Genomic DNA, 25542 nt, shown 5'->3' on the forward strand with positions numbered 1-25542 from the left:
ACATCACCCACTCTCTGGACTCACCGCATTATCATCAAGTTTTCATCGGCAAAGACGAAACAAATTGGGTAAACTCTCTGACCAGCTGGACATCACATATACGGGAATCACGAGCAGCAATCTTGAGTCATCAATCCCTCCACTTCAACCATCAATCACACATCCTTTTCACCTAGCTATGAACTTCTTCAACCGTCAAAAAACGAGATCACCGGCGGAGACTGTGAAGTATCTGAAGGAGAACATTTTGCGTCTAGATCAATCAGCTGTAGGTGAAGGAAGGAAAAGGGTGAGTAAGCCGGAAGCATCTACATTTCTTCTCTTAGCAGAGGAGACTGGGCTGGTGTTTACTGCTCCCAGCCAGTACCAGTAGTCATGTCACTTTTGCGGCTCGCTGACATAAGAATATGGATAGATCAACGAAGAAATCTCTCGTCTCCTGTCATCGACTAAGACTTCACTTTCAGGTGAAGGAGACTCAGATCCTTCTCCAGATGTCATAGCGCAAGTGGCCAATGAAGTGTATGCTCAGGATTTGTTGAGTTTGATGGTTATCCACTTGGGAAAGTTTGACTTTGAGGTAAGTCTCTGGGTTTCATTCTAGCTCTCATTCATCCTCGCTATCCACCGCACATTGATCACATATATAATGCGTTCCTGTACTATTGGTCTAGCTGCAGGCGGAGCCGACTGACCGAGAATGTATATCTAGGCTCGTAAAGATGTCTGTCATATATACAACACTCTCCTCCGTCGTCAGCTGGGTACCAGATCACCTACTGTCGATACTATAGCCACTAGACCTGATATAATCTTCAATGCACTGAAAGGGTAGGTCTCGCCTCTGTTCCTTTGCTCCCACTGGACACGGACCTGTTTCGACCCAGGCGGAACTCTTTCGGAAGGAGTTTGCTGAACCGGGGAACGTAGTTACACCAATGCCGATACCGCATTAAACACTGGTATGATCCTGAAAGAGATGTTACGATACGAACCATTGGCGAGGATCTTGCTCTATTCTGAACAGTGAGACTCATGGATATGCCAATGAAACCCTTCATAGCGAAGGGTGACTAAATTTGACGCAGGTTCTACACATTCCCAAATTATATCGAAAACACGACATTCGGGATTTCAACTGATGCGTTTGGATGTATGAAAGTGAGCAGCAAACTTAACTTTGATAGAGACAAGGAAGAAATGCTGACTTCGACGTGACAGGAAACGCTGACACGCCACAAGCTAATGGTGGCGCAATATCTTGACGCTAATTATGACCGTGTATGTATGTTCGTAGTGTAAGAGTAGGAGAACGATAATGCTCATCTTATGTCAGTTTTTCAACATGTATACCACTCTCATCCTATCCTCTAACTACGTCACGAAACGACAATCTCTGAAACTGCTTGGCGAGATCCTGTTGGACCGAGCAAATTACTCCATTATGACCCGATATATCTCTTCGGAAGCGAATTTGAAGATGATGATGAATTTCTTGAGGGACAAGAGTAGGAACATTCAATTTGAAGCTTTCCACGTCTTTAAAGTGAGTTGTTCTGATAACTTTAGTGGATTATCAATCTACGGTGTCTGATTGACTCGTCCGCGATTAAAGGTCTTCGTGGCCAATCCCAATAAACCTGCTCAGATCGCCACCATTTTGAGGAGGAACAAGGACAAGTTGTTGGTTTTCTTGAAGGAGTTCCACAATGATAAAGATGGTGAGTCCCTACACTGCAAGTATACAACGATAAGCTTATACAAATCACCGCCACAGATGAACAATTTAATGTAAGTGGAATACAGGTACACCTGTTCGTCCGTTACAAAAGCTGATTGCGTATTTTTATAGGACGAGAAGCAATTCCTAATCGCTCAGAGTGAGTTCAAACCGGCTTGAGAGTATGAGTGTGATGGCTGATGGCTGCCCGCCGTACAGTCCAGCAACTATGATCGCGAGATCGTTGATATACCAATTTGTACTTTAATCCCACTAATGTTGAGACGATATTTACGCTTTACGTTTTACCTTTGATCAATCAGAGATCTCATGATCATGCATTCTCTTATTCAGCTTGAAAAGTATAGTTGTATTCCCTCACTGTTTCATGTACCTCTCGCATGGATACCTAATTATGAAACAATTTAACTGGACCCAAAGGCTATGTATGTTAAGGGAATGTAAGATGCAGAATCAAGCATGAATTTTCAGAATCACCTGACATGATAATGTGACGTAAGAACGTAAGAACGTAAGAACCACACATTCCCATCCCGAAATTACGCTAAGACATTTGACACTTCCTCCCCGAAATATCCTCCAAATTCGACGTTCATCTTGGGCATACGTGACTATCTGTAGAGCAGAGACAGGACAAAGACACATCAGTGACAGATTAGACAATCACCAAACAGCCATTGGGAGACTGGAGTAAAAATATTCACAGCCAGTAAGTAGCTCGATACAACAAGGCCGCAACGACGCTCCCTCAATTACCTCGGGTCGAAAAAATCTCTATACGAAAACAAGAGTGACAATACGTCAAGTCACCCTCGAGCAAACACTCATACCTCCAAATTTTTGGTAGAATTGGCTTCTTCTGCATAACCAGACGCTGCCGGCTTTACATTCAATGGAACCAGTCACTTGCATCGCATAATCGAGTATTGGCACCATGGCATCATATGAGTCAACATCATCGTTATTGATCCCTCCTAATCCTTCACTCTCACCCACCAAACCATCCGCTTCGATACTCTTAAACGGTACTGGACGAGCTCTTACCACAGTCAAGATCTCAAGCCCACCACGGATCACCACACCACTTCCACAATCACCTCCACTCACCTCATTCCCTCTTCCGTCTTCGTCAGCTTCTTCATCACGCTCAGCTTCCTTCTCTTCCACTAGTTCTCCACATCCACCTTATCTCACTTCTAGGAGGCTGTCGACGCCCAAAATATCGTTCGCACCACTACCCACCATCCCAAATGAACTGAAAAGACGAAATTCAATTAGTATCGGAGTAGCTTCTCGCAAAAATCTACTAGCAGGAGGCGGAGGTGGCTCAGGTGGTTCTGGGGTGAACAAGGTAGTCATGACCGATGAAGACTGGGAAAACTATAAGAGGAAGTTTGATGAAAAGAGTGGGTGAGTGACATCTGTTCGTTTAGCGGATAGTGCGTCTACTTAGACGCAAAAGGAGAGACAAGGGTGGTAGAGCAAACAGGCAGATAGCAGAGTTTGGTGATTCAAACGGGATATGGCCCGAGCTACAAATGAGGGGAATCAAAGAACGGAGGAGTATTGAAAGGACGCTCAGCACAAGCCCTTGAAAGGTAGAAGCACGGTCGCTCTCAGACAAAATGAAACGAGAGGGTCATAGGATCGTTAGGACGTAGGAAAGGAGGAGGTGCGAAAGGCAGCCGATAGCATCAGGACTACCGACATTGTGCAATGTCCGTCGCTGACTCACCTGCTCATGATCTATCAGAAACGACCCTATCGACCTTGGCGCAGTTGCAAAACAAGGTGCTAAAGCGTTATGGGGAAAAGTCAAGCGAAGTCGGTCTATATCTCCTTCACCTGGATCTTCAGTATCATCGACCGCTTCATCGTCCTCCAGAACAAGTCCAAGTATTATACCGTCTGGCTTCGTCCTTGCAGCCTCTGATTCAATGACCAGTCTCGATACAGTAGAAGAGGACGAGGAACAATATGAACCTCTGCGTGTTGGCAGAAGATCTCCCCCGCCCTCACATAAATTACGTACTATACCTGGATCACCGCCGCCGACGGATAAAAGTATGGAAATTGATTCTTCACCCAGTACTATCACCAGTACCATATCAGATTCTGGATCGGAAATGGGAGACCAAGAGGATACATCTGAAGTGAATCTGATGCCGTCTTATACACCAGGTAACAGGGTGGCAGCTTCAGAAGCATCGTCAACAGTGAAGAATAGGCTACTAGACTTAGCAGGGAACCAAGAGGACGGAGATGCTACACCGAGACGAAGGCCCTCGCCGCCACCAAGACGAGCAGATATCGAGCCCTTGGAAGAGGAAGAAGGAGATGGTGGCACGCGCACGCCAGGACGGCTGAGTAGAGCAAGTCAGTGGGAAAAAGAACACCACGATAAAAAAGATCGGATTGAAATTCTTGGCTTTGATCCTGAAAGATTTGGGAGAGCCTTGGATCTTGCCTCAAAGAATGGAGAGGTTGAAAGGGCATGATCATCAAAGGGAAAGTTCTCCTTGGACTCTTATCATATGCAAGTCGAAAATCAAGTATATTTGAAACATGAATATACATACAACATGAGATTAAAATCCTATTGACAGCCAACAGATACTGAAAAATATGAGGAAAGTGGGCCGTTCAATTACACTGACTGAGTGATGCAGTCAATTTGACTTAGTCATATCACTTGACAAGTAATCTTTCCGCCATCTGTCCAATGAATGCAGCGCTCATCCATCCAGCCAAGATGATCACGGTCGTCTCCCATGGCTTGGTGGGTAACAATACCCTAAGGCCGAACCCAGCACTCATACCTCCCAGCAACCTGGTGCCAATCCATATTTTATCTGTGTGTGCCCATGCTTCAATCAGCGCTCTTTCCAACTCCAATAATTGCTGTGGCACAATGAACGGTAGAGTAGAGAAGAGAGATGTCGTTGTGAGATGTGATTGTGACGGCGTAACCCATATCATCAATAGTAGCTGAAGAGATAGCGGTATGATCGAGGTATACAGTATGGTCAGAGGAATCAGTGTCGGTCTGACTTCACTTCATCAGTCGTTTACTCCGAATTCCAGAACGAATGAATGATGAGGTTCAGCTCACAAGAAATGTTTTTGGCGACCGTCGCTCTTTGCATCATCCTTTTCAGCTTCAGGGGGGTCGCAGGGATACCATCTCCTATGTTTCAGCGCTTGTAAAGCCAGAGTAATGGTGACGATATGCTGCGCAATTCCTTCGAGAAATACGGTTCCGGCAATTGCGCATATGTGGGCTGGTGTTACTCCTGAGCTTGAGATCATATGAGGAAGTACTCGAAGAGCTGTTTCGGCAATTGCGCTTATGAGTATCAGTTTCATCATGTCTTTGCGAATTTGGTACTCTCTTCGTCTCTGTTGATCAAGTGCAGGGATAGCAATACCCTTATCGGCGTCGAATGGAGGTGATCCCATGTTGAATAGCAAGTGAAGGAAGACTCGTGGTTTGAGCAATATCAAATCCAGTAAAATGACAAGACCGGGATGTTCAATCAATGGATCTAAGAATTGATCACATCGTAGCTAAGATATGAATCCAGGTTAGCATAAGTGTATGGATTTTGGAGCTGAACGAAACAGTGGAGAGACCATGAGAACAAAGGGAATCGAACTCGAACTTACGCAGACTCCTAGACGGATATTCGATTTCGTCTTATAGGTAGTGTATACGTAGTCTGCAGGGTATGCACAATGCGTACATACTGGCATACTGGCTGTTAAATGGATATCATGTTTGACGCAAGAAGATGTGTAACAGATGTGAATGAAATATAAGAATGCTGTATTTTCAGATTTGCGGATGTTGAGAGCCGCTCCGGTCGACCGTAGTGGAATGATCCCGATGTCACTTATTACCTACCGCTCGTCGTATGCGTTGTATCGTCCGTTGTATCCATCAACTCTCCTTCCTATTCTCTCATCTGATCAGACACATACATAACTTGTACAATCGTCGAATCATTCACTACTCGTATCAAGCTCACTTGGTTGCTCCCTTATACAACCCACTTAGTGCGCAGCTATCTTCTCCATCTTGCCAAGACATAGATCGACTTTACCTTCGATTCAAATAACGTCACTGTTTATTTGTATCACTTACGTTTGTCGTTTGTTTCCGTTCGTGCTCATACCCGCTCTGATCATTCCTTTCTCATAAATATATATATATATATATATATATAATTACATATAATATGTCTTTACGACCTGTCCTTCGACATACACACTCATCACCAGGTGATACGCCATCGAATAGTGTGACGCCGTCCATCGCACCTTCACCGTCACCTAGCTTCGCCGTTCTACCCAGTACTACTGTGTCATCTCGAGTATCAGTCCAATTGCCCGAAAGGCCCAGACCGATGCATCACGAATCGAGCCCTCATTTACCTTCCGCTATGCACCATTCGACATCTGCCGGATTTCCAAGAACAAGGACCAATTCAAGCGGACAAGGACCAGCCGATGGGAAATACAGGCGAAAAGTAGGATTTGAAGCTTTCGAAGCTGGACCTGCGGCCTTGTTCGCTTTTACATGTCAGGTGAGAACTTCATCCTCCTTTACTCTCTGCTGCTGGCAGTGATTAGATCCTCATCCCTGTGCCTCGAATACTGATAACATGATGACATCAGGCTAAGAGTGAGGGCTACAAAAGATCTCGAAACACTCGAGTATTCGCTGTCGCTGTCTCTCCTGATGAATCCGGAGAAGACGCTTTAGATTGGTTGATGTCCGAGTTGATCGAAGATGGAGATGAAGTGGTAGCAATCAGGGTGATCGAAATGGATGAAGGGGGTCAATATTATTGCCTTTTTCCCCTTTTTCATCGTAAAAGTATACTGATGCAATCTGTGACATATAGAACGTCAATCACCTGAAGCGCAAGACGAGCTTCGAGAAGATGCTCAACGTTTATTGCAGACTGTGCAACGGAAGAATAATGAGGCGGATGACAGGAAGGTGAGCTATGGTAGACTGGTTCGTGCATCGTTGGTCAGCTTGCTGATTGACAGCGGCGCTTCAGATATCCGTAATTGTGGAGTTTGTCGCTGGTAAAGTAACGGAAATACTTTTGAAGATGATCGCTCTGTACCGTCCTGACTGTGAGTTGACTCTCGATGCTATACGCTCGGTCTAATAGCTGACACATGTAAGTAGCCCTGATTGTGGGAACAAAGGGGACGAGAAGCAAATTTCAGACATGGGGAAGGGCACTTGGAGGTAAGTATGACTTTCAGATCTGCACGTTTCGTTGGATCCACGCTGACTGTTCCCTCGCTACAGCACCAGGAATGGGTTCCGTCTCTCGGTTCGCTGTATCTCACTCTCCTGTTCCCGTCATTGTCGTTCGTCCCGAACGTAAAGTCAAGAAGACCCTTGCCAAACGACAAAGTGATCCAAAACGAGGACAGTATGCTGCCATCGTAGGACCGGATGGATTGGCTCTAAGCAGAAGTAGAAGTAGAGGAAGTACCGGAGCCCTCAGTGAAGGAGGAGAGTAGCAGGACCGACAATGAGAAAATCAACGAGCCAGAGTCAGATATGGAAATATATATTTGAGTCCCGCAGACAGGCTTAGAGGAAAACTTCGATTGAACCCGAATTGTAATATATCCGGCCAGTGAGTAGAAACAAGGTTGTAAATAGGAAATAGACATGGATACCTTCACAGCTCGACAGACTCCGCCATTACCTCATGAAACGTAGCAATATTCATAGTTTGGTAAATACAGAGAGAGTCTTGGTAATTATCGCTCATCCTTATTATTGCTTACATCCAACACCTGTCAGGAATGGAAACAGTTCCCAACCATTTTTCGTCAATATCAGGGAGACAATATCTCCTTTTTGACCATACTCTGTACTTGGATCCTCTCAGATAAGGCCATGTTTGATTGAGTAGCAACTCGTGGGTCAATCTGGACATCGAGGTCTCTCCTGTATGGATGTTGATCGGAACCAAATCGCCATTCTTCTTCCCGTTCCTCCCTTTCATGCCTATGATTTGGGTGGATGGGGTAGGGCTTTGAGATAATTGGTACGGGACCTCTGATCATTATTTGAGTCTCGGCCGCAGCTTCTGCTCGCTGTATGGCAGATTGGGAATCGACCTTGACAGCCCGACGACGATTTTGGAACTAAAAAGATGATATCAATAAAATGAAACCGGAGTCAAAATCGGGCACTGACCCATATCTGAACGCTGCGAGACGTCATACCCAATCTTCTTGCTAAGCTATCTCTTTCGTCAGTCGACGGATAAGCCGTTCTGTCGAACACTTCATTGAGGATCGTGAGCTGGGAATCATCGGCTAGTCCATGTACGATTAGCCTAATGAATGTAGACTCAAGATGATCATCTTACCTCTCTTTCTTGGAGCCTTGAAGTAGTCTCCCGGACTGATCCCACTTGATGGACTCATGAAAATCCTCTCTCCCCCGTAGGTTGGGACATGCGATAGACCTGGGTTGATATGCGTATGAATGCCCAGTCCACCAGCAGAGTAGTATCTCGGATCTCCTCGTGGAGGAGCATAAGGATGAATTTGAAGTCTTGGCCTGCCCATTCCTTGAGGTCTAGCGGTGATATTACTCGGTGCCGCATGAGCTGGTAGATTGGGTGGTGGTGGCGGTGCTGCCCATGCAGGAAGATGGATAGAGTAAGGAACGGAACGAAAGGCAGCAGCGTCTCCACTGGATGGGTGTCGTCTGTGCGTCATATGATGGGTATGATTTTGGATAGGTATCGGGTGGCCTGCAGAAGGATGTCGGACATGTGCCGCAGAACGCTGTAACATCTGCTCTCGACCTTCGTCGGATGGTTGACGGGTATGAGCCAAAGGTGTGATTGCTGATGCTGGAAGACCTCGTTGGTAGGTGAGTGAATCCGGCGTAGGATGGATTTTATCTCTATGACCTATTTGTAGAGAGGGAAGTGAAGTCAAGCGTTGATGTTGAGGTCTTTGTACATTTGGCTCACTCGACGGGATCCAGAAGGATCTTTCGGGAAGGGAAGGCGTGGTGCGGTGATTTGGTTGAGGATGTCGAGTAGGTGGCGAACTAAGTTTGAACGCTTCCAGACCAAATCCAGTACCTAGGCCGTTCACGCTGGTAGTAGAAGAACCTCCACTAGGCATAATAAATGCTGGACATGTATTGACACGAGGTAACGAGGGTGGTGGACGATGCAAAGATGGCATTCTTTGTGATGGCGCATGAGGGATTTGGGTTGACTTGTCTAATATCCACTATCAGCTGATCGAACAATATGGATTATATAGTGTATGATTTGTGATACTCACTCACTTCTGATGGATGCAGGTCGTTCCGATCATTTCTACTTGGGCTGCGTGGTGTAGAAGCTGTAAGCAATGATCCGAGACTTCTCAGTTGTGATACTGGACTGTCGTGACTGGCTCGAGAGCTGGACCTCGAGTGAGTCAAAGAGAGAGACATTGAGATCTCTCTCAATGGTGGACTTAGTGATGTTCTAGGTGTCTGGGGTGATGTTTCGGCAGATGAAGCCATGTCGTGATTTTGATCGTTATCGCATGACATAGCTGAGCAGTCTGAGGGGTAGCGGGCGAACAATAATAAGGATGAGAAATCGCCGTAAGAAGATTATCAACAACTTTTTTTTTTCAGAATATTCGAAGATTCGTATATCATTCCTAATCGATCTACAACACGTAGTCATGGCTGCAGACAGGCTGATGCCTGAGAGAATTGATGAATTGGTGGGAAGCCATCTGATCAAAGGGGGTTCAATTGATTGTCCAAAGGGGTCGGAGTTGACAAAGGAAAGAACGTTATATCAGAGATAAGTGAGTAAAGAGGGGAGTCATGCTATTATCTTTTCCGTGGATATGTTTTCCGTGGAGATAAATCATTGGAATGGCAAACATTCGAGGGGCTGTCCTTTATCATGTCTTTTGACAAATAAACTAAATTTAGGCGGACCGCGGAAGAACAAAAGATCGACCCTTTGACTTCGCTGCGAAACGAATGAAATGTTGTCATGACCCATGAAGGATGAGAAACATTGAAACCTGATGGTGAGACAACAAAAGGCAGCTGAAGCTAAGTGTAAGATTTTCAAGATCGTGTTTCATCCTTCGAAGAAGCAGTGTTTAAGCTGCAATCAAGGGGCCAAATTGTACGCATCCCGATTTGGGATTGTGGTTGTCGGCGATGTTATAGCCGTGAAAGATGTTGGCATTATGTTCCACTTCATACCATTGTTCGAAAATTGGACCGTTGATGCTAATTGGAAAAAAGAAAAGTCAGGAGGGGTCAGATAAAGAACGTGTGGGGATCGAATGCAGTGGATTCAAAGGAATTTTCCAGAATGTGAGAAGATATCTTGAAATTGGTAGGTTATCAAGGGTATCATCATCCTCTTCTGCGCACGACACTAGACGTATGAACAGCTGGAGACAGCCAATGCGATGTCAAAAGATTGCTTGGCGCTATTGCCAAAGGTATGTCCGTTTATGATCAGTCTATCCTCGTGTTCTTGCGGGTATCGATGACCGACGTGCTGCCCTGAGTCTAATATATGTACTCTTGATAATCGCAATGTTCTCAGGACTGAATCTACCGAAATATAGCTTAAGGGAAGTAGGCTTCGACTTTCGTTGTTGTTCGAGTAAAACGCTTTGAAACTAGATGAGTAAGCCTTGTTTAGATTTGTTGTCCGCGTAGAATCTCTAAATTATACACGTAATACAAACAATACTGAACAGGTATCTACGTACAAATGAAGGATGAAAAGTTAGAAGGCTTGTGGGACAAGTGGTGAAAAAACTGAAACAACAACAAGTATAATAAAGCTTAGGCCAAGAATGTGACTGGGATACAGAGGGATAGGATGTGAGCGCAAGAACATGCGAGGGAAAGGAGGGCAATTATAGAGAAGTGATCATTGATGCTGAAAGAGGCATGAATGGCGATGGGATTGTGCCTATCTTAGACTCTCGCTAAGAGCTCTCGAACGGGTAGTTCCTCAATTCTAGGTCTACCATGATCTCGTTTCGATTCCGGTTTTTCCGTAATCATTTCTCGCTCCAATATGTATTTGCCTTCTTTGTACTTTTGATCGAGCTCGAAGGCGAAATCCTGCATGTGACCACGATAATAAGCCGAGTGTCAGAGGAAGCAAGTCCAGGGAGAAAAGGGGAATATTTGATGACAGTAGAAAGGCAATTTTCACTCACATATTTCCAACCCAGTGTCGAATGACATACCCTACAATACACATCCCTGACAGTATGGCGCCCCGTTCTCATCTCCCTATCCTCTGCGTCACCAGCATACGTGTTTACCCTACTCGGTAGAGAAGCCATGAGCATCAGAACTCTCTCTGAAATATGGTTGAAAGGATGAGCTTACACCTGCTGCACCAGTAGTGCCCTTCCATGCTGGCCCGTGAATTGCTATGCGCTTCTAAATCAGCTGCTGTACTTCTATATTCCCACCGTATCTGCACAAGGTCGTGCTCAATTTGCCACCCAGCTGTCTTGTGTGGTACTCACTTTAGACATAACGCCTTCACTGACAGCTAGATGGTTACCGCATTGTCTGCAGAGTAGTACTGACTCTCCTGCAAGGTACACACGGAATGTTCTACCCATATTGATTTATACAGTGACTCTGGAGTGGAAAGTGGTCAAAGCCGTGTGAAGTCAGGAGCCGAGAGGATCTGGAAAAACACTACGGAAAATAGACGCTACTCGCTGAAAACTATGGCGGTATCTCGAATGTAGTAGTATGCTGAAGACTCGTGGGGACTCGTGGGAGACGAAACAATGGTAGTGAGGAAATTTAAGATGTGATATTGATGATAGCGATGATGTTATCTACATCTTTGATATTATTTTGTGACCGGATAAGTGCGAACGAATGACCTCAATTGGACTCTTCTTGTTCAACAATAATCGACCTCCACTTTCACACGGTAGATCCAATAAAATAAGACACCTCCCTGTGGCAGAGTGGCAGGAATCTAGGCCTCATCGTCAGGGGGTATGGCAGCAAGAAGCGGATTAAGAACTTTACTTCGCTTCGGACTATCCTTTCAGGAGGTCTCATTCCTACTCCATCTCCTTTGTACTAAATTTGGACTGGCATGCTCTGCGTATGGTATATCTCTGGGCAAAGGAAGACTTGCTAGAACAGCTCCTCGAAGGGATACCTTTGATTGTCCACTATCATAGTACTTCTATAGGGTAATTCATCTTAAGATGAGGCAATCCCATTCGGATGGAGCTATCAAGGGTCCCTCAGCAAGTGATCTCTTCGTCACTGCTTAAGCTCTTTCATTTTCATCCCATGCATCACTTTCATTCATCGGTTGTCATCTGTCACCTCTCCATGCCATATCTTGGGATTCTTCAAGGCTTTTAGCCCGAAGACCGTCGGAAACAAGCTTATAATTATAAGGCCTTCCACATTCATTTGTCTATAATATTACCCTATACATCAAACTTCTGAACAACCTAAAAGTGAACTCCCACAAAATGATCTTTCCTCTTCTTTCTGTCCTCTTCGCTGCTGAGTTGGTACACTCGCAATCTACCGGTAACATCACCATATCCTCCCCAAAAACATGTATCATATTAGCCCAGGTGGCATCACTACAATCACCAAACTCTATCATTTCCATGATCCCAATATGCCCCTCCTCTTCATCAGAAACAATATCCTGGCCATTGACAGGATCTGGAGATGGAGCTGCGTCGGGTATAGGTATATACTCCCAGCTAAATGGGGGTAAGGCGGGATGTGTAATGAGTATGAGTCAGATGACAGCTATGTACCTTCTTGGAAGGAGCTTGAAGTGGGAAGACGTTGGAACAATATTTGATGAAACAGCTGGAGTAGCAATAGCGGATCCTATGAGCCAAAAGATATTGAGATGGTGAGTCGACATCCAGACATATCAATAAAGGATGCTGAGTCCCCAAGCTCTCAGCGGCCCTTCGAATACAATCTTTCCTGATGGATTAGTTCTCCCTGATGCGGCCTCGATCCCAAACGATCCAGTATGGCGACAGAGTATTGTTCTTCAAGTTGACCAATCTCCGAAGTCACCACAACCGATACCATCGGATGTTGTGAATTCTACCTCATCCAGCACTTCCACACTTTCCAGTATTTTGAGACAGGATACCAGTCTTGGCTCTACCTTGTCCGCTGCATCCCTTCTTGGATCTTCAGGTACAACTGGAATTCAAGGCGTTCAAACGTTCTCTTCTCATCAAGGCGTAACCGTTACCGCAACTGATTTTCCCATCAGTATTGCTCAACCCATAGTGGCCAGCTCCAGTGTGACGGACTCATCAGCACTCACAGCCACTACTTCTGACACCACAACCCTTGTCATCGAGGCGACTTCCGACATCTCAGCCACCTCTTCCAATGTGCAATCCACCGCGAAAACAGAGTCCAGCTCTGCGTCAATTCTGGACTCCATCGTAACAGCCTCGGCTGCATCGACCGCTCAAGAGATCATCACTAGCATGCTCGGCCCATCCACAGCCGATGGTCTGCTCGCAACTCCATCACAAGTTGCAACGACTATTGAAGCTGCTGCATCATCCACTAAGATAGAAAAATCGGCGATACATTCTTCAACATCTCCGATTCATGATTCCACCACTGTCATCTTGGAAGTATCGACTACTATTACTGCAGTACCCAGTTCTTCGACAAGTGGATCGACCAGTTCTTCTTTGTCAGATGCAGTCTTACCTTCATCGATCAGCTCTGAGTATGTTGCCGGCTCATCAGCATCTGAAGCTGCGACTGATGAGCCCATCGACCCTTCTCGTGTGGAGTCATCATTTACTGTTTCTGTACCTGGAGCTACCGGTGAGTTCAACTCATGCTATCTTGAAGACTGAGCTGTGCTTACTCATCGATTGGAGAAGGGGTCCCATCAGTCGTTGATTCCGAGACTTTTGTGATTACTACCAGTACGGACATCTCATCAGATTTCTCATCTACGGATACCCTATCCAATCATGCCTCCAACACAGCAACTGCCAATGAGAGTCCGGCAGACATGCCACAATCAGCGACTTCAATCACGCCGGAACTCAGCACTGGTGCTAAGAATTCGTTGACTCCGGAAGTGCAGAGCCCATCCACCACTGAAACGGGAGGAGTTTCCACCTCTATCGATAACCCCGGAGTTCCCAACGTGCCCATTGCACCTTTCACTCTTACACTTGAAAGCTCAGACACTACCTCTGCCACAGAACGAAATCCAACCTCTGGAGTTGAGACAGCTCCGACAAGCGCTGCTACTTCATGCTATATCTCGTCGCCAAGCCCCTTTCTTAGTACCATCATGAGTGCCGAAATTCCTGCTGCATCTGAAGTATTTGTCGATCAGACAATCACCACATTTGTGCAAGCAACAACGACCACCAACGCAATTCATACGGCGGCGGCTGTGATGTCCGATACGATCGATCAGCCTTCCTCAGAAGGGTATCAAGTCAGCTCTTCCCTAATCTCAGAAACTAATTTATCGTCCTCATCCAGTCAGCCATCGCAAAGCCTGTCACCTACTGCTGCTTCATCTGATCTCCGCTCATCTTCTACCTCTAGTTCCTTAACTTCCTCGTCCACCGAGACCGAGATCAAGATTTCATTAACCCAGTCAACTTCTGTTTCCGCCGTAGCGCCAGAAACTACTGCCACAAACAGTAATCCAAATACAGAATCCTCTTCAGGTTTAACTGATAATCCTCCTGAATTCAGCGAGTTACCCATTCTGCATGCTGTCCCCCCTTCCAAGACTATCAATAATAGCCAATCATCATCCGACTCGGATAAGACCCAATCTATAGATGAACAGCTGTACGTCACTTCCTCTGTCAAAAAGCTCTTGGACCAGGAAACAAAAACCAGTACCGCTTCATCAAGGTCCGTTTCTCAAGCTGAACCGAGTGTCACTGGAGGACAGACATTGAGTACAACAACGTCGCAAAGCCAATTGTACTCGACACTATCCTCGGCTCCCAGCACATCAAATTCTGTAATCGATGTTCCAGGTCCAAGTACGATCCTCGCCCTCTCCAACTTCCAGGTTGAATCAGCAACAACGAAGAGCTCAATAGCTACGACCCCTGATCCGCAGGATCAAGAAGACCCGTCCGACCGATCTCTGCCTCCTGTTCAGCTATTAGCGGAGGTCAAGCACCACAAGAAGTGGAGGGGACGAAGGAGAGGTTTCGGGGGTGGAGGTTTTGGTGGCTGGGCAGCCGCGGGAGGTGGTGGAGGCTGGGGTGCTGCTGATTGGGCTGCTGAAGGGAATGAAGACGATACAGGCTTCGGATCCTTCGGTTGGGGTCAGCAACTATCAGATGAAGGAGGAGAAGGTCCAACAGAGGGCACCATATTGAACAGCAACGCCAAAGCTGAACCGCTAGAGCAGCCACAACCAACGGTTCCAGCTTCGAGTTTAGTGAATAAACCTACTCCGCCGCATATTGTGGGTTCATCGTACAGATCGACATCATCAGCACTCCGTCCGCCTTCTTCAACTTTTCAAGTCTCAGCTTCTCTCGGCACATCTTCGGGTCCTCCACTACCTACTCCTACCATAAATGTCCATTCAAGTCTGATGCCGTCTTCTGTGACAAAGCTCCCGCCAACATATTCCTTCAGTGTTCTGACCAGCTCCCCAGCATTACTCACAGCAGAATCACATGAATCCGAGTCGCGATCCAGTATCAGTATCCCCCGCTCGTCAACCAGCAGAGATGTTCTCGTTTCCACAGCCAGTTCAAGATCACTGGCTGCCACTTCGCAAACAGCTATTTTCCGACACTCGACTACCGAGACTGCCACAGTCCGTGACTCCACGACTATGACTGCTACTTCAACGCTTCAGACATCCACAACGCAGACTACAACTGTTCATCTCCCCACCACCGAGTTCTCTTCCACAACGGAGATAGCTACTGCATTCTCCACCTTCCTTTCGCCATTGACCAAGGTCCTATCTACTACTCAAACTTCGACTTTTCGATCTGCTGTCACCGAAGTCTCCGTATCTGAAACAGCTACCATCGAGACGTTATCTACGACTACTTCTCACACGAAGACTGTGCTAGCATCAGTGACATCGACTTCAACTCTTCAGGCCTTTATCACCGCTTCTACCACCGAGACCGCTTCCAAGATCACCTCAATGACAGAAGTAACGAATATCACTATGTTAACAACAAGGGTACGTAGTCAAACGACTTCTGTTACCCAAACCACTAAATCGACGAGCATTGCAACTGTACAGCCACCTCGACCGCAGAGCTCTAATTCAAGGGAAAGCTCAATGGAGGAAGAATATACAGCCACGTCTGGCACGACAATGCTTGCCCAACCGACAACGGAAACCTCTAGGACCTCCTCATCATCCCCAACATCTACCCCTCCGCCAACTTTCTCTGGCGAGCTACCTAGTACTTCTGAGGAACCTATACAAACCTTGAGCTCCTCGTTGATCGAGCAATCATCATCACCGATCACATCGCAGACTTCTACAGAAACAACGTTCGCCTCTTCGCTCGCCGAGTCGACAGCAACCTTACCGTCGTCTTCATCTTCGCTTTCCTCGCCTTCAACTCCACCACCACCATCATCCTCGCCTTCAACATCATCATCCACCGAGCCGCTGCCCCAACCATCAGCTGAGCCATCGCCTGAGCCATCAACCACATCTAGCCAGCCAGTCACTCCGTCGTCCGAATGGACCGAGTTTCCATTATCGTCTTCTACTCCGTCCCCTCCAATACCTACTCCTAGCTCAGTGGCCTCAGATTCACCATCACCAATGCCAGACGATGGACAGGCTGGACAAGGTCCAGTATTCACAGTAGATGGATCGACCGTGGGCCAATTTAGCGGTCCTGGATCTGTAGCAGCTGTTGCAGCCAGATCGACTAGAAAGGCTGCAGCTATAGTAGTGCAGATATACACAACGACCTCCTCCCCGATAAGTTGTACAACAAGCTCAGCGGCTAGTCCGGCAAAGACTGTTGTTCCGAGCGGCACTCTTGAAACGTCGGATGTATATAGTGGCCAGTCAAGGAGCCAAAAATCAGGCGAAATACGGACAATTCCGATTGAGAAAAGGAAAAGACACACATCGAGGTCCAGAAAAAGAACATGACAAGTGTTTTATCAAGATCAGGGCTAGAAACGGACAGTCAGTATGTTTTCTATATTCAAAATGTTTATCTCTGATGAGTATACGCTTTAATTTGCAATGTCATATCTCTCCTTATGACAGCTTGCGGGAGGCGGAACCATGAATGCATTACGTTTCTAGTAGACATTATGATTACATGCTGGTCGGAGGATTAGGAGCTTCTGGTTCAGTTCCATTCGCCTGTGCCAACGCCACAATTAGCTACTTTCATCAGCTCTCGATAGACCAGCTCACCTCGATCTCGTTAACCACCGCTAAGTTTGCCTGGTCTGACTCTAATCTCCTGCTTGGTTGTTTGACGTCTTCGATTGTATCAATGGCTGCGACATCCTCCGTCCCTGGCTTGGGAAGTTCATTCATATCTACGTCCCTTGCCGTGTCCTCTGTTTTCACTGTGTCTTGTGGAGCGGGCTGTTCGGCAATCGTTTCCATGGCACTGTCTTCGCCACTTGGTTCGTCCTTGCCATCCTCATCACCAGCAACTTCTACCTCCTGACCATTATCGTCATCATTCTTTTCGGCCTCCACTTGGTTCTCTACTGCAGGCCCTTTCGAGTCCGTCTCCCCTCGTGTGGCTTTCAGAAGCACATGAATATCTCTTTTTGGAGCGAGAACACCGAAGTAGCGCAAATGATGATGGGAAGCCAATCGAAGGCCACGCCATGTAAGACTAGTTTTGCGCTGTAGAAGCAAACACTGGTTAGACACTGAGAAGATTCCGAGTGATTCAGTTTAGAAAAACATACGTCTTTATTCGCTGCCATCTCCTCTTGAGGTTGTTCTCTACCCATCGCTTTATCGTCCTCCTCGTCAATCACAATTTTCTGGATCTCTTCATCCAGTTGTTCTTCACTTGTAGCTCTAATTGTGAGAATATATCAATGATAGATCTGGCACCATGTCTTCCGCTCAACTCACTTTTCTCTTCCTTTAAGCTGATCGATACCTCTGAAACCGTTGTTCCATAACATCGACAGTGGTCTGGAACCCACTTTGAATGTGTATGATGCGGGAGGAGCTAGTCTTTTCTCCCATGCTTTCGCGGCATCTTTCGCCGTTTTGTCTTCAAGAGGAGGAATTTCGAAGACTCCTTCAGGGCATTGATCATTCTTCCATTGAGCCTACGCAGTGCAACCCAAATCAGCTTCGTCTGCAATATTGCGTAGACTTGGCTTGCTCGATCGTGGCGGAAACCAATACTGAACTCACATAGTGTACTTCTCTTGTTATTATTGATAACACAGTCTCCTCAAACCTTTTTCCGTCCTCCATTTTTGTCAATTCATCCCTTATTATCTGAATCTTTGATATGACCCATTTTTCATCGTCTGTACCCAGTACAAAGGTCTTGGGCATACCACCAGTGAAAGCTTGTTTGCCGGCAGAAGCTGGAGTCAAATTGAGGAGAAATTGGAAGAGAATAAAATACTGGACCAGAATTTGGCGGCGGAAAGATGGATCAGCGAGCTAAAAAAAATGCTTGATTAGCTCTGATTTGTATGAATAGGCAAGATGTGACGCAACTGACCTCATGTTCCAATAATCGTTTCCCTGTAAGAAATCGAGGGTGGAAAAATCCTCCGTTCCCTTCGTCCTCCGCTGATCGCTTTCGCTTCTTACCTCCAATCTCGGTATCTTTCCCAAGTAGAGCTTTCTCCTTTTGCGTCTGCGCAAACAGTTGAGGAAGCACGAAATCAGACTTTTCTTTAAACGTGTCGAAGGGTGTCTTGGGCGGTTCACCAGTTGCAATGCCGTCCAGTGATGGCGGGTGCGCAAAATATTGCTGAAGGGACCATAACGTTGGGTAGAAATCCATCTGAGGTGCTGTTGCTATCGAAAGATAATGTGAGACAGAATTATTTGACGGCAGATCTTGCTCGCTCGATGTTCCAGCTTCAACCTCAATCTTCTTCTCGTCATTGTCATCCATGTCCATTTTCACATCTCCTTCTCCATCTTGGACCTCTTCCTGCTCTTGATCCTCTATTCCCTTGATCTCTTCTTCATCCCACGTAGTCCTGACTTCCGCATAATCCCCACGCATATTGATTGCACTTTTATCTGCTACGCTGATCACCGAACTCGCAAATTGATGCACTCTACCTCGGAATACAAGATTCTCAGGCGTACGGGGTAAGAACCGAAGAAAGGCATTGATGGTACGAAGGAGAGGTAGAGCTTTGCCTCGAGATGCGGGCATGTCCTAATAGTCTGGTGAGCGGTGGGTCGCCACTATAGAAAAAAACAAAAGGAAAACCCATACCTTTGTGAATCGCTTAGACCTCGTCTCCACGTAAGTCCACAACTCACGCCACGAGTCTACCGAAATCAATTCTACTAGCTCTTCCAGGAGAGGGATGAACAGAGCTCCAGGTTCAAGTGCTGGTAGGTCTAAGGGACGCACTCGTATCAATGTCTGTTCTGTTCCGCACACACAATCGTTACCAAAAGCTAGCTCACCTGGGTAAGCAGCATATACCACCTCAAAGAGAGTCAAGACAACGTCTAGTCTATCTTGTAGGCTAGTTTGGAATATTTGTTTGTCTTCTTTTGACCCTTCGATGTCAGCCTCGGCAAGCTAAAGGGATATACGTCAGCTTGTTGATGTTGAGAATATGGCCTAAACATATGTAATTCACTTCTCCGCTCGTGATGGGTAAAACCACAACATCTCTACCAATCACTTCTAACACCGTTCTGACTACATCTCCAGATTTTGAGGAACTCTCAGATGCGTTGAGACCGACTGAAGATTCGGACCATATTTCGCTCAGTCGTTCTTTGAGTTCGGAAGAAAGTATGGGTTGTACCGGTTCTCTGGCAGGGGAGTAAGAGCTGACAACAGAAGCAATGGCTGTTTTGAGCGATGGGTAGAGCCTGGACGCCATTGTGCGGTCGATTCTCTTTTACTGCCTATGACACGAAAGCAGGCTGGACAGCCATAAGTATATAAGCAAAAGGAGTGGAATCGGGTGAAAACCCAAAATAGTTAGTCTCATTCAGTGCGAGTGAATTCAAGCTTCTTTTGTGTAGTTTCAAACGACAGCGGAATCAAAATTCGAAGGCTCACAGCGCGGGCGCAGATTGAATCTATCTTTCTTTTCTTTCTTCTCACTTTCTCTCATCGACTCCAACAAGTCAAAGCATCCGTCACCATTACTGCATACCACAGCGTGAGGAAGGACCCACATATTACCAAAATCCAACCAACTGGAATCAACACTTTCCTTATCTACCCTAATCATGTCTTCCCGAGCACCTCCCCCCCATCTTTCCCCTCGAGATAGGGATAGACGCTATACTCGAGACGACCGAGACGATATCAAACCTCGAGCAAGAAGCAGAAGTCGAAGTCCTAGAAGGGATAGGGATAGATATGAAGATAGAGGTAAGTATATTCTTTCATTCAAGCACTTGATGCTCATCATCATGCTTTCCCGGAATATTCAGCTTGGTTCGCCGCTCATCATGACTGCAATAGCTGATCTGCTCTTGATGTAGACCGAAGGTACGATAGGGACCAAAATAGGGGAAGTTACAGAGATGAACGATCCAGAAGAGATTATGATAGCCCGCGAGATAGGGAAAGGGACAAGGATGTTGGGAGAGGGGATATCAACCGTGAGACCCGTCGAGAAGATATTCAGCGAGGGGAACTCAAGCGGGACACAGCAGCAAACGATATGTCACGCGATGCCTCGCGAGCTGGAACACCACGAGTCAATCCTAACAACGATCCCAATTATCGACCTTCCCCTAAACCTTACGACGATCGCCCGCCTGCAGGATCGGTAGCTCCAGCTTACGGTCGTGGAGGATACGGAGCCAGAGGTGGACAACGTCCCGGACCCGGTGGATACGGTGGGAGAGGAGATGGTTACGAACAACCATTAGATAGAAGAGCTATAGAGGAAGGTAGAAGGCGGAGAGAGGAAGAGAGAGCTAAAGGTATGGTGTACACTGAGGGAGGCATGCTCGAAAAAAACGCGGAGGGTAAGTGGAATCACACAATTTAGCTCTACGCTGATAACTCGCTTGAACAGACGAATCAGCTGTAAAAGAGGAACCTCAAGACGAAGTCGACCCAGACGATCCGGAAGCTCAAATGGCAGCAATGATGGGTTTTGGTGGTTTCAACACCTCTAAGGTGAGTCTATTCTGACTTTGTTTTTCGAACTCCGTCAGCATAGCTGATCCCGTGTCGATGTGATTTTTCAGGGTAAAGGTAAAGAAGACAACATCGATGGCGTAGCGAAGGTGAATAAGCAAAGAACATGGCGACAGTACATGAACAGAAGAGGCGGTTTCAATAGACCACTGGACAAGATCAAGTAAAGCGGTTTACCTGTTTTCAAATCCGTGTAAACTCGTGAAATAGAACATAAATTGGGAACTACCCATTGACGGTCACAACCAGAAAGTTGTGTATGCACTATCCCATTGTATTCGTGTACTCAGCCTGCATACGTCGGTCACTGATTTTACACCCAAATGAACGAATGAGGTTGAATGCATTGGTGCGTTCTGCGATTCTTAGACTAAAGCTACAAGCATAAGTTGAATATAATGATCTCTTGACCCTGACTCGCCGATTTTAATCTTCCTGTAAAGCTACATGTCTAAGTTTCCACCTTCCCCTTGCTTTGTCTACCTTTCCTCTTGACGGGCTGTTTTGTATGCTCCTCTACAACATCCTTCGCGCCATCGATCTTCTGTTCAGCTGAAGCTTCCGGTAGATTTTCCTTATTCTCTTCTTCTTTCTTGACCTTCTTAGGTGTCCTCTTCTTCTTGGCTGCCGTCTGTTGCTCTTCCACCTTTGGCTCAGTCTCTGTGTCACCTGGACTCTTTCTCTTGGCTCGGCCTTTTGGCTTCTTGCCGATAGCAGGCGCCATACCGTCAACTTCCATCCCCGCGTCATTGATAGCATTTTTAACATGTCCATCGACAACGCTTGTATCCCTAGTGCCGCCGTCTCCTTCCTTTTCAATATCAGAGAGATTGATGGGTTCACCCTCAGAATCGACGTCGCCTGTCTCTTTCACCTTTTTCTTCAGACTGCTCTTTCTGCCTTTGGTGTGCATACCTGGGTTGGGATCTGGCGGTCGCAAATTGTCGTGAATCACATCCTCAAGACCGCTAAAACACGTATCGGTCAACTATGAATTGCAAGGTGGAAAGTCATTTCAACAAGCAACTCACTATATTCGATATAACTCAAAGACAGCTTGCTCCTAAACGATAAAAAAGTATGAGCTGTGTTCTCTTGTACCGCCGTCCAGTGTTGCTCACCTTGTCTTTGGCCTCAATCATCAGATCAACATCATCCGGCAAATCCTCAGGCAAACTCTTACATCTGTCCGCATGAGCTCGTCGTTCCATCACAGATTCTGCACCTGGACGTGGTTCGGAGAGATGCTGTTTCATCGGTATACCACGTTTCTTCCATGTCTCAGCTATTTTAGGAATCAAGACAGATGGTGGCTCGGAAGACGGGTAGATCCAATCGTGGTGCTTCATTTTGGGTCAGCTTATATAAGTAGAGCAACGACAGGAAGAGCTTACATAATCAAAGATACTAAACATATATTGTCAGCTATTCCTGATCTTTGGAGGAGTGTGAGCGTAACTTACATTGGAATGTTGAGTTCATTACATAGAGGCATCAGATCATCAACATTGTAGCATATCTGTGATACATGTCAGCCCAGCAGTATATTTCATACGTGAGTATAGCTCACCTCGTCGTTCTCAAGAACCAAACGCTTCTTCACATTGTCTTTTAGTCTCGTAGTATAATTCTCCTTGAACCTAGCGAGAGTGCTTTCCTTATCCCCGTAGATACCGCCCATATGAATTCTATTGCTCGATCAGCTACAGCTTCAAGCTGTACACTAAGCCTGACTTACATCATAACGCCTTCTATGCCGATTTCCATCCTATCCATAATCTCACATTGATAATCTAGTTCCCTTATCGAGGCTTCAATGACATTAGGTTTAGGCGAACCTAACTGTGTGAACTGCACAGCACATGTCAGCTCTGGTTCCAGTTGGCGATATTGGAGGTGAGACCCACTTGACCGGGATGCATCGTCAACCTATGTCCGTATTTCTTTGCTAGAGCTCCCGCTTCTTTCAGTCCCTCATCAGCAAAAGAGAGATCATATCCGTATTTAGCATGTGATGCGAAGGGGAACATCTCCGATGACATCCGCATAAAACGAATCCTGCCAGTGTCATCAGTTGATGCTCGATGCGACTTCGCGAAGCGATCCCAGACTCACTTGTTGTCCTCATTCCATTGTATCATAGTTTTCAAATCCCGCACATTCATTAAAGCTAGACCTTTTGGTAATTCCATGCCTTCCTCTTCAATGCTAGCAATTCTACAAGTTCTCGAACAGAAGATACTTTCAGGCTTCTCCCCTCTCAGCACGGTGTTTAAACAAGCGTATCCTAATCGGCCTGATCCCGATGGCGTCAGTCTCACGCCAAAAGTTTATTACAGTTAAAACTTGCCTTTGAACGTTGTAGTCTTCTTTTCCACATCAGGTATCTCATAGACTTTCTTAACGTGAACCTTTGCTTTTCTCTTCTTTTTCACAATTTCGTTACCGTCCTCGTCATACTCAGGCTCGTCTTTAGCTATCCTTGATTTCTTGGGTGTAACCTTCTTGGCCTTTTTAGGTGTTTCACCATTTTCCTCTTCTCCTTCTTCAACCTTAGCTTTAGCTTTCCGGGGAGTGGCTTTCTTCTTGGGTGTCTTTTTGGGTTCTTCTAGTTCTGAAAGCTCACTTTCTTCAGCCGAGAACTCTTCTTCTGCCTTTACTTTGACTTGGCGAGTAGCCGCTTTTCTTTTCGGTGTCTTCTTCTGTACTTCGAGCTCTGATAATTCACTTGCCTCAGCTGAGAATTCAGATCCCTCTTCATACGTTACATCCTTAGTAGCTCTCTTCCTCTTGGATAGACTTCGACTGACAGCTTTATCTACGGCAGTCTTGACATCCTCTTCTTGTTCTGATGTCATGGGAGTAAGAGCTTCATCAGAGTCGGATGTCGTATCACGTTCCGTTTTGATGAGACCAGGAGGTGGCATGTGTTCCAAAGCACTTATCAGTGTGTGCTTGACTGGCTCAGTTGAAGGATTGAGGAGTGGCGCGGATGTATGGAGTTGAGAAAGTGAGCCAGGTTGGACCTGAGCCTGAGCAGCAGCTCTGGTTCTTCTGGGAGGCATGACGGGAGGATATACAATTTGTCTTGCTATCGGTATTGTGAGCGGTTTATATAATGTGTTTCGTAGAGTTGATCGTCCGAGTAAACTGATGATCATCAGACAAGCGAAAGAATGTGGTTTACGATTATAAGAGTAAATGCCATGTTAAACCAAGTCGGTGTAACATTTATTGGGTTTTCAAGACGCTCAAAAGTCAAAAAGTCAAAAATTGTTGGAGCCAAACGCGTCTTTTCATGATCTTAATTCATCATTCCATCTAATTCAAGACTTGTATGATAAATACCTGACTGAGAAAGATCTAATCGGTAAGCAGTCAAATCTCATACCAAATGAGTCAAGATTTCATACAACCTAGACGGCGATCGAGGATCGAAAGTTTTGTTTACAGGTACGTCACACTCTCATTTACATGGGAGTTCTTCGATGCTTTTGCCGCTCGAAAAAATTAGTTACGTCATCAACTCCTCGCGTCAGCAACAAGTGAGAACAGAACACGAAGACAAAGTCTTTTTCACCGAAGCGACAGCTGGTTGTGACGAAAACCAAGAGCGAATGAATTGAGTGAATTGAGATACTACATAGGATTTGAGTGATCACATGTGATTATCTCACGACGGGTGATCGGCGAAATCTTATCAGGATGCAGGCTCATGCGGCCGACGGGCTGAATCTCATCAAAACCAATACCGCCATCGCCATTCCCATGAAAGCGATCAAAGCTGAGGGCCTAGGACCTACACTTCTGAATGTCATTTTCTCTCTGTTCTCTGCGGCTCGAGAGCCCGAGATTGGGGGGAGAGATGTAATGTATATCTGAAACAACTAGCAGAATTTCTCAAGCGTTTTAGTCTTCTAAGTTTTGACTTGATCCAAATGAGCAGATCCTTTCCGTCAATGTACTGGAATTAATGACATTGCATTCAGATACACAATCTGACCGTTGAATAGATTCATTCACATTACCCATTAATGACCTTGATGGTTGATGATTATTATCCACTCAAAATTTCATGTAAGCGATATCATCACACAATTACTTTCCCATTCATCTAAAAGAACCATCAAGGACAGGGAAAAGCTGTAGGGTATATATTGGTGCAGGTACAAACGCATTGATCAATGGCGTTGAGATGGTGATAAGATGCTCGTCCCCACTTCAGGGCGTCGATGAAGAGCTAAGCCACAGCCCTTGTTTCCGACCATATGAGTAGGAAGAGGATTTTCGAACGATATAAGAACTGGTCGATTGGCTAAAAGAATCCCCAAAAAGCCGCCCCTCCTTCTTTACATTTCAGCATAATA

The 25542-nt window shown here is 46.0% G+C and overlaps 10 protein-coding genes across 10 annotated transcripts; 5 read left to right on the plus strand and 5 right to left on the minus strand.

The window, feature by feature from the left end:
• Positions 1 to 178: 178 nt before the first annotated feature.
• Positions 179 to 1953, plus strand: IL334_006708 (uncharacterized protein; the record flags this gene model as incomplete). Its single annotated transcript, XM_062938406.1, has 11 exons — positions 179 to 289; positions 416 to 580; positions 713 to 831; positions 931 to 1026; positions 1089 to 1161; positions 1222 to 1281; positions 1337 to 1546; positions 1616 to 1721; positions 1778 to 1791; positions 1853 to 1880; positions 1940 to 1953. 11 exons carry the CDS (start codon positions 179 to 181, stop codon positions 1951 to 1953), a joined length of 996 nt encoding a protein of 331 aa, XP_062794457.1.
• Positions 1954 to 2675: 722 nt separating this feature from the next.
• Positions 2676 to 4239, plus strand: IL334_006709 (uncharacterized protein; the record flags this gene model as incomplete). The annotated part of the gene is made up of 2 exons (XM_062938407.1): positions 2676 to 3151; positions 3495 to 4239. The coding sequence occupies 2 exons, from the start codon at positions 2676 to 2678 to the stop codon at positions 4237 to 4239; spliced, it is 1221 nt and encodes a 406-aa protein (XP_062794458.1).
• Positions 4240 to 4429: 190 nt separating this feature from the next.
• On the minus strand, positions 4430 to 5494 carry IL334_006710 (uncharacterized protein; the record flags this gene model as incomplete). Its single annotated transcript, XM_062938408.1, has 3 exons — positions 4430 to 4787; positions 4854 to 5308; positions 5408 to 5494. The coding sequence occupies 3 exons, from the start codon at positions 5492 to 5494 to the stop codon at positions 4430 to 4432; spliced, it is 900 nt and encodes a 299-aa protein (XP_062794459.1).
• A 485-nt stretch (positions 5495 to 5979) lies between these two features.
• IL334_006711 (uncharacterized protein) lies at positions 5980 to 7288 on the plus strand (the record flags this gene model as incomplete). The annotated part of the gene is made up of 6 exons (XM_062938409.1): positions 5980 to 6327; positions 6419 to 6581; positions 6649 to 6746; positions 6811 to 6889; positions 6945 to 7007; positions 7071 to 7288. The coding sequence occupies 6 exons, from the start codon at positions 5980 to 5982 to the stop codon at positions 7286 to 7288; spliced, it is 969 nt and encodes a 322-aa protein (XP_062794460.1).
• Positions 7289 to 7612: 324 nt separating this feature from the next.
• Positions 7613 to 9344, minus strand: IL334_006712 (uncharacterized protein; the record flags this gene model as incomplete). Its single annotated transcript, XM_062938410.1, has 4 exons — positions 7613 to 7924; positions 7977 to 8098; positions 8152 to 9024; positions 9089 to 9344. The coding sequence occupies 4 exons, from the start codon at positions 9342 to 9344 to the stop codon at positions 7613 to 7615; spliced, it is 1563 nt and encodes a 520-aa protein (XP_062794461.1).
• Positions 9345 to 10754: 1410 nt separating this feature from the next.
• Positions 10755 to 11419, minus strand: IL334_006713 (uncharacterized protein; the record flags this gene model as incomplete). The annotated part of the gene is made up of 4 exons (XM_062938411.1): positions 10755 to 10904; positions 11003 to 11111; positions 11178 to 11221; positions 11321 to 11419. 4 exons carry the CDS (start codon positions 11417 to 11419, stop codon positions 10755 to 10757), a joined length of 402 nt encoding a protein of 133 aa, XP_062794462.1.
• An 885-nt stretch (positions 11420 to 12304) lies between these two features.
• Positions 12305 to 16968, plus strand: IL334_006714 (uncharacterized protein; the record flags this gene model as incomplete). Its single annotated transcript, XM_062938412.1, has 3 exons — positions 12305 to 12705; positions 12760 to 13658; positions 13718 to 16968. 3 exons carry the CDS (start codon positions 12305 to 12307, stop codon positions 16966 to 16968), a joined length of 4551 nt encoding a protein of 1516 aa, XP_062794463.1.
• A 171-nt stretch (positions 16969 to 17139) lies between these two features.
• IL334_006715 (uncharacterized protein) lies at positions 17140 to 19895 on the minus strand (the record flags this gene model as incomplete). Its single annotated transcript, XM_062938413.1, has 9 exons — positions 17140 to 17187; positions 17242 to 17688; positions 17754 to 17868; positions 17926 to 18128; positions 18217 to 18474; positions 18536 to 19210; positions 19271 to 19398; positions 19468 to 19585; positions 19647 to 19895. The coding sequence occupies 9 exons, from the start codon at positions 19893 to 19895 to the stop codon at positions 17140 to 17142; spliced, it is 2241 nt and encodes a 746-aa protein (XP_062794464.1).
• A 355-nt stretch (positions 19896 to 20250) lies between these two features.
• On the plus strand, positions 20251 to 21342 carry IL334_006716 (uncharacterized protein; the record flags this gene model as incomplete). Its single annotated transcript, XM_062938414.1, has 4 exons — positions 20251 to 20395; positions 20509 to 21000; positions 21051 to 21154; positions 21226 to 21342. The coding sequence occupies 4 exons, from the start codon at positions 20251 to 20253 to the stop codon at positions 21340 to 21342; spliced, it is 858 nt and encodes a 285-aa protein (XP_062794465.1).
• Positions 21343 to 21626: 284 nt separating this feature from the next.
• Positions 21627 to 24240, minus strand: IL334_006717 (UV damage endonuclease UvdE; the record flags this gene model as incomplete). Its single annotated transcript, XM_062938415.1, has 10 exons — positions 21627 to 22143; positions 22207 to 22238; positions 22297 to 22518; positions 22570 to 22582; positions 22639 to 22694; positions 22746 to 22863; positions 22914 to 23026; positions 23083 to 23233; positions 23291 to 23471; positions 23526 to 24240. The coding sequence occupies 10 exons, from the start codon at positions 24238 to 24240 to the stop codon at positions 21627 to 21629; spliced, it is 2118 nt and encodes a 705-aa protein (XP_062794466.1).
• Between the last annotated feature and the right edge of the window lie 1302 nt (positions 24241 to 25542).

The sequence above is a fragment of the Kwoniella shivajii genome, chromosome 9 (genome assembly GCF_035658355.1).
Source record: "Kwoniella shivajii chromosome 9, complete sequence".
NCBI lineage: Eukaryota > Fungi > Basidiomycota > Tremellomycetes > Tremellales > Cryptococcaceae > Kwoniella > Kwoniella shivajii.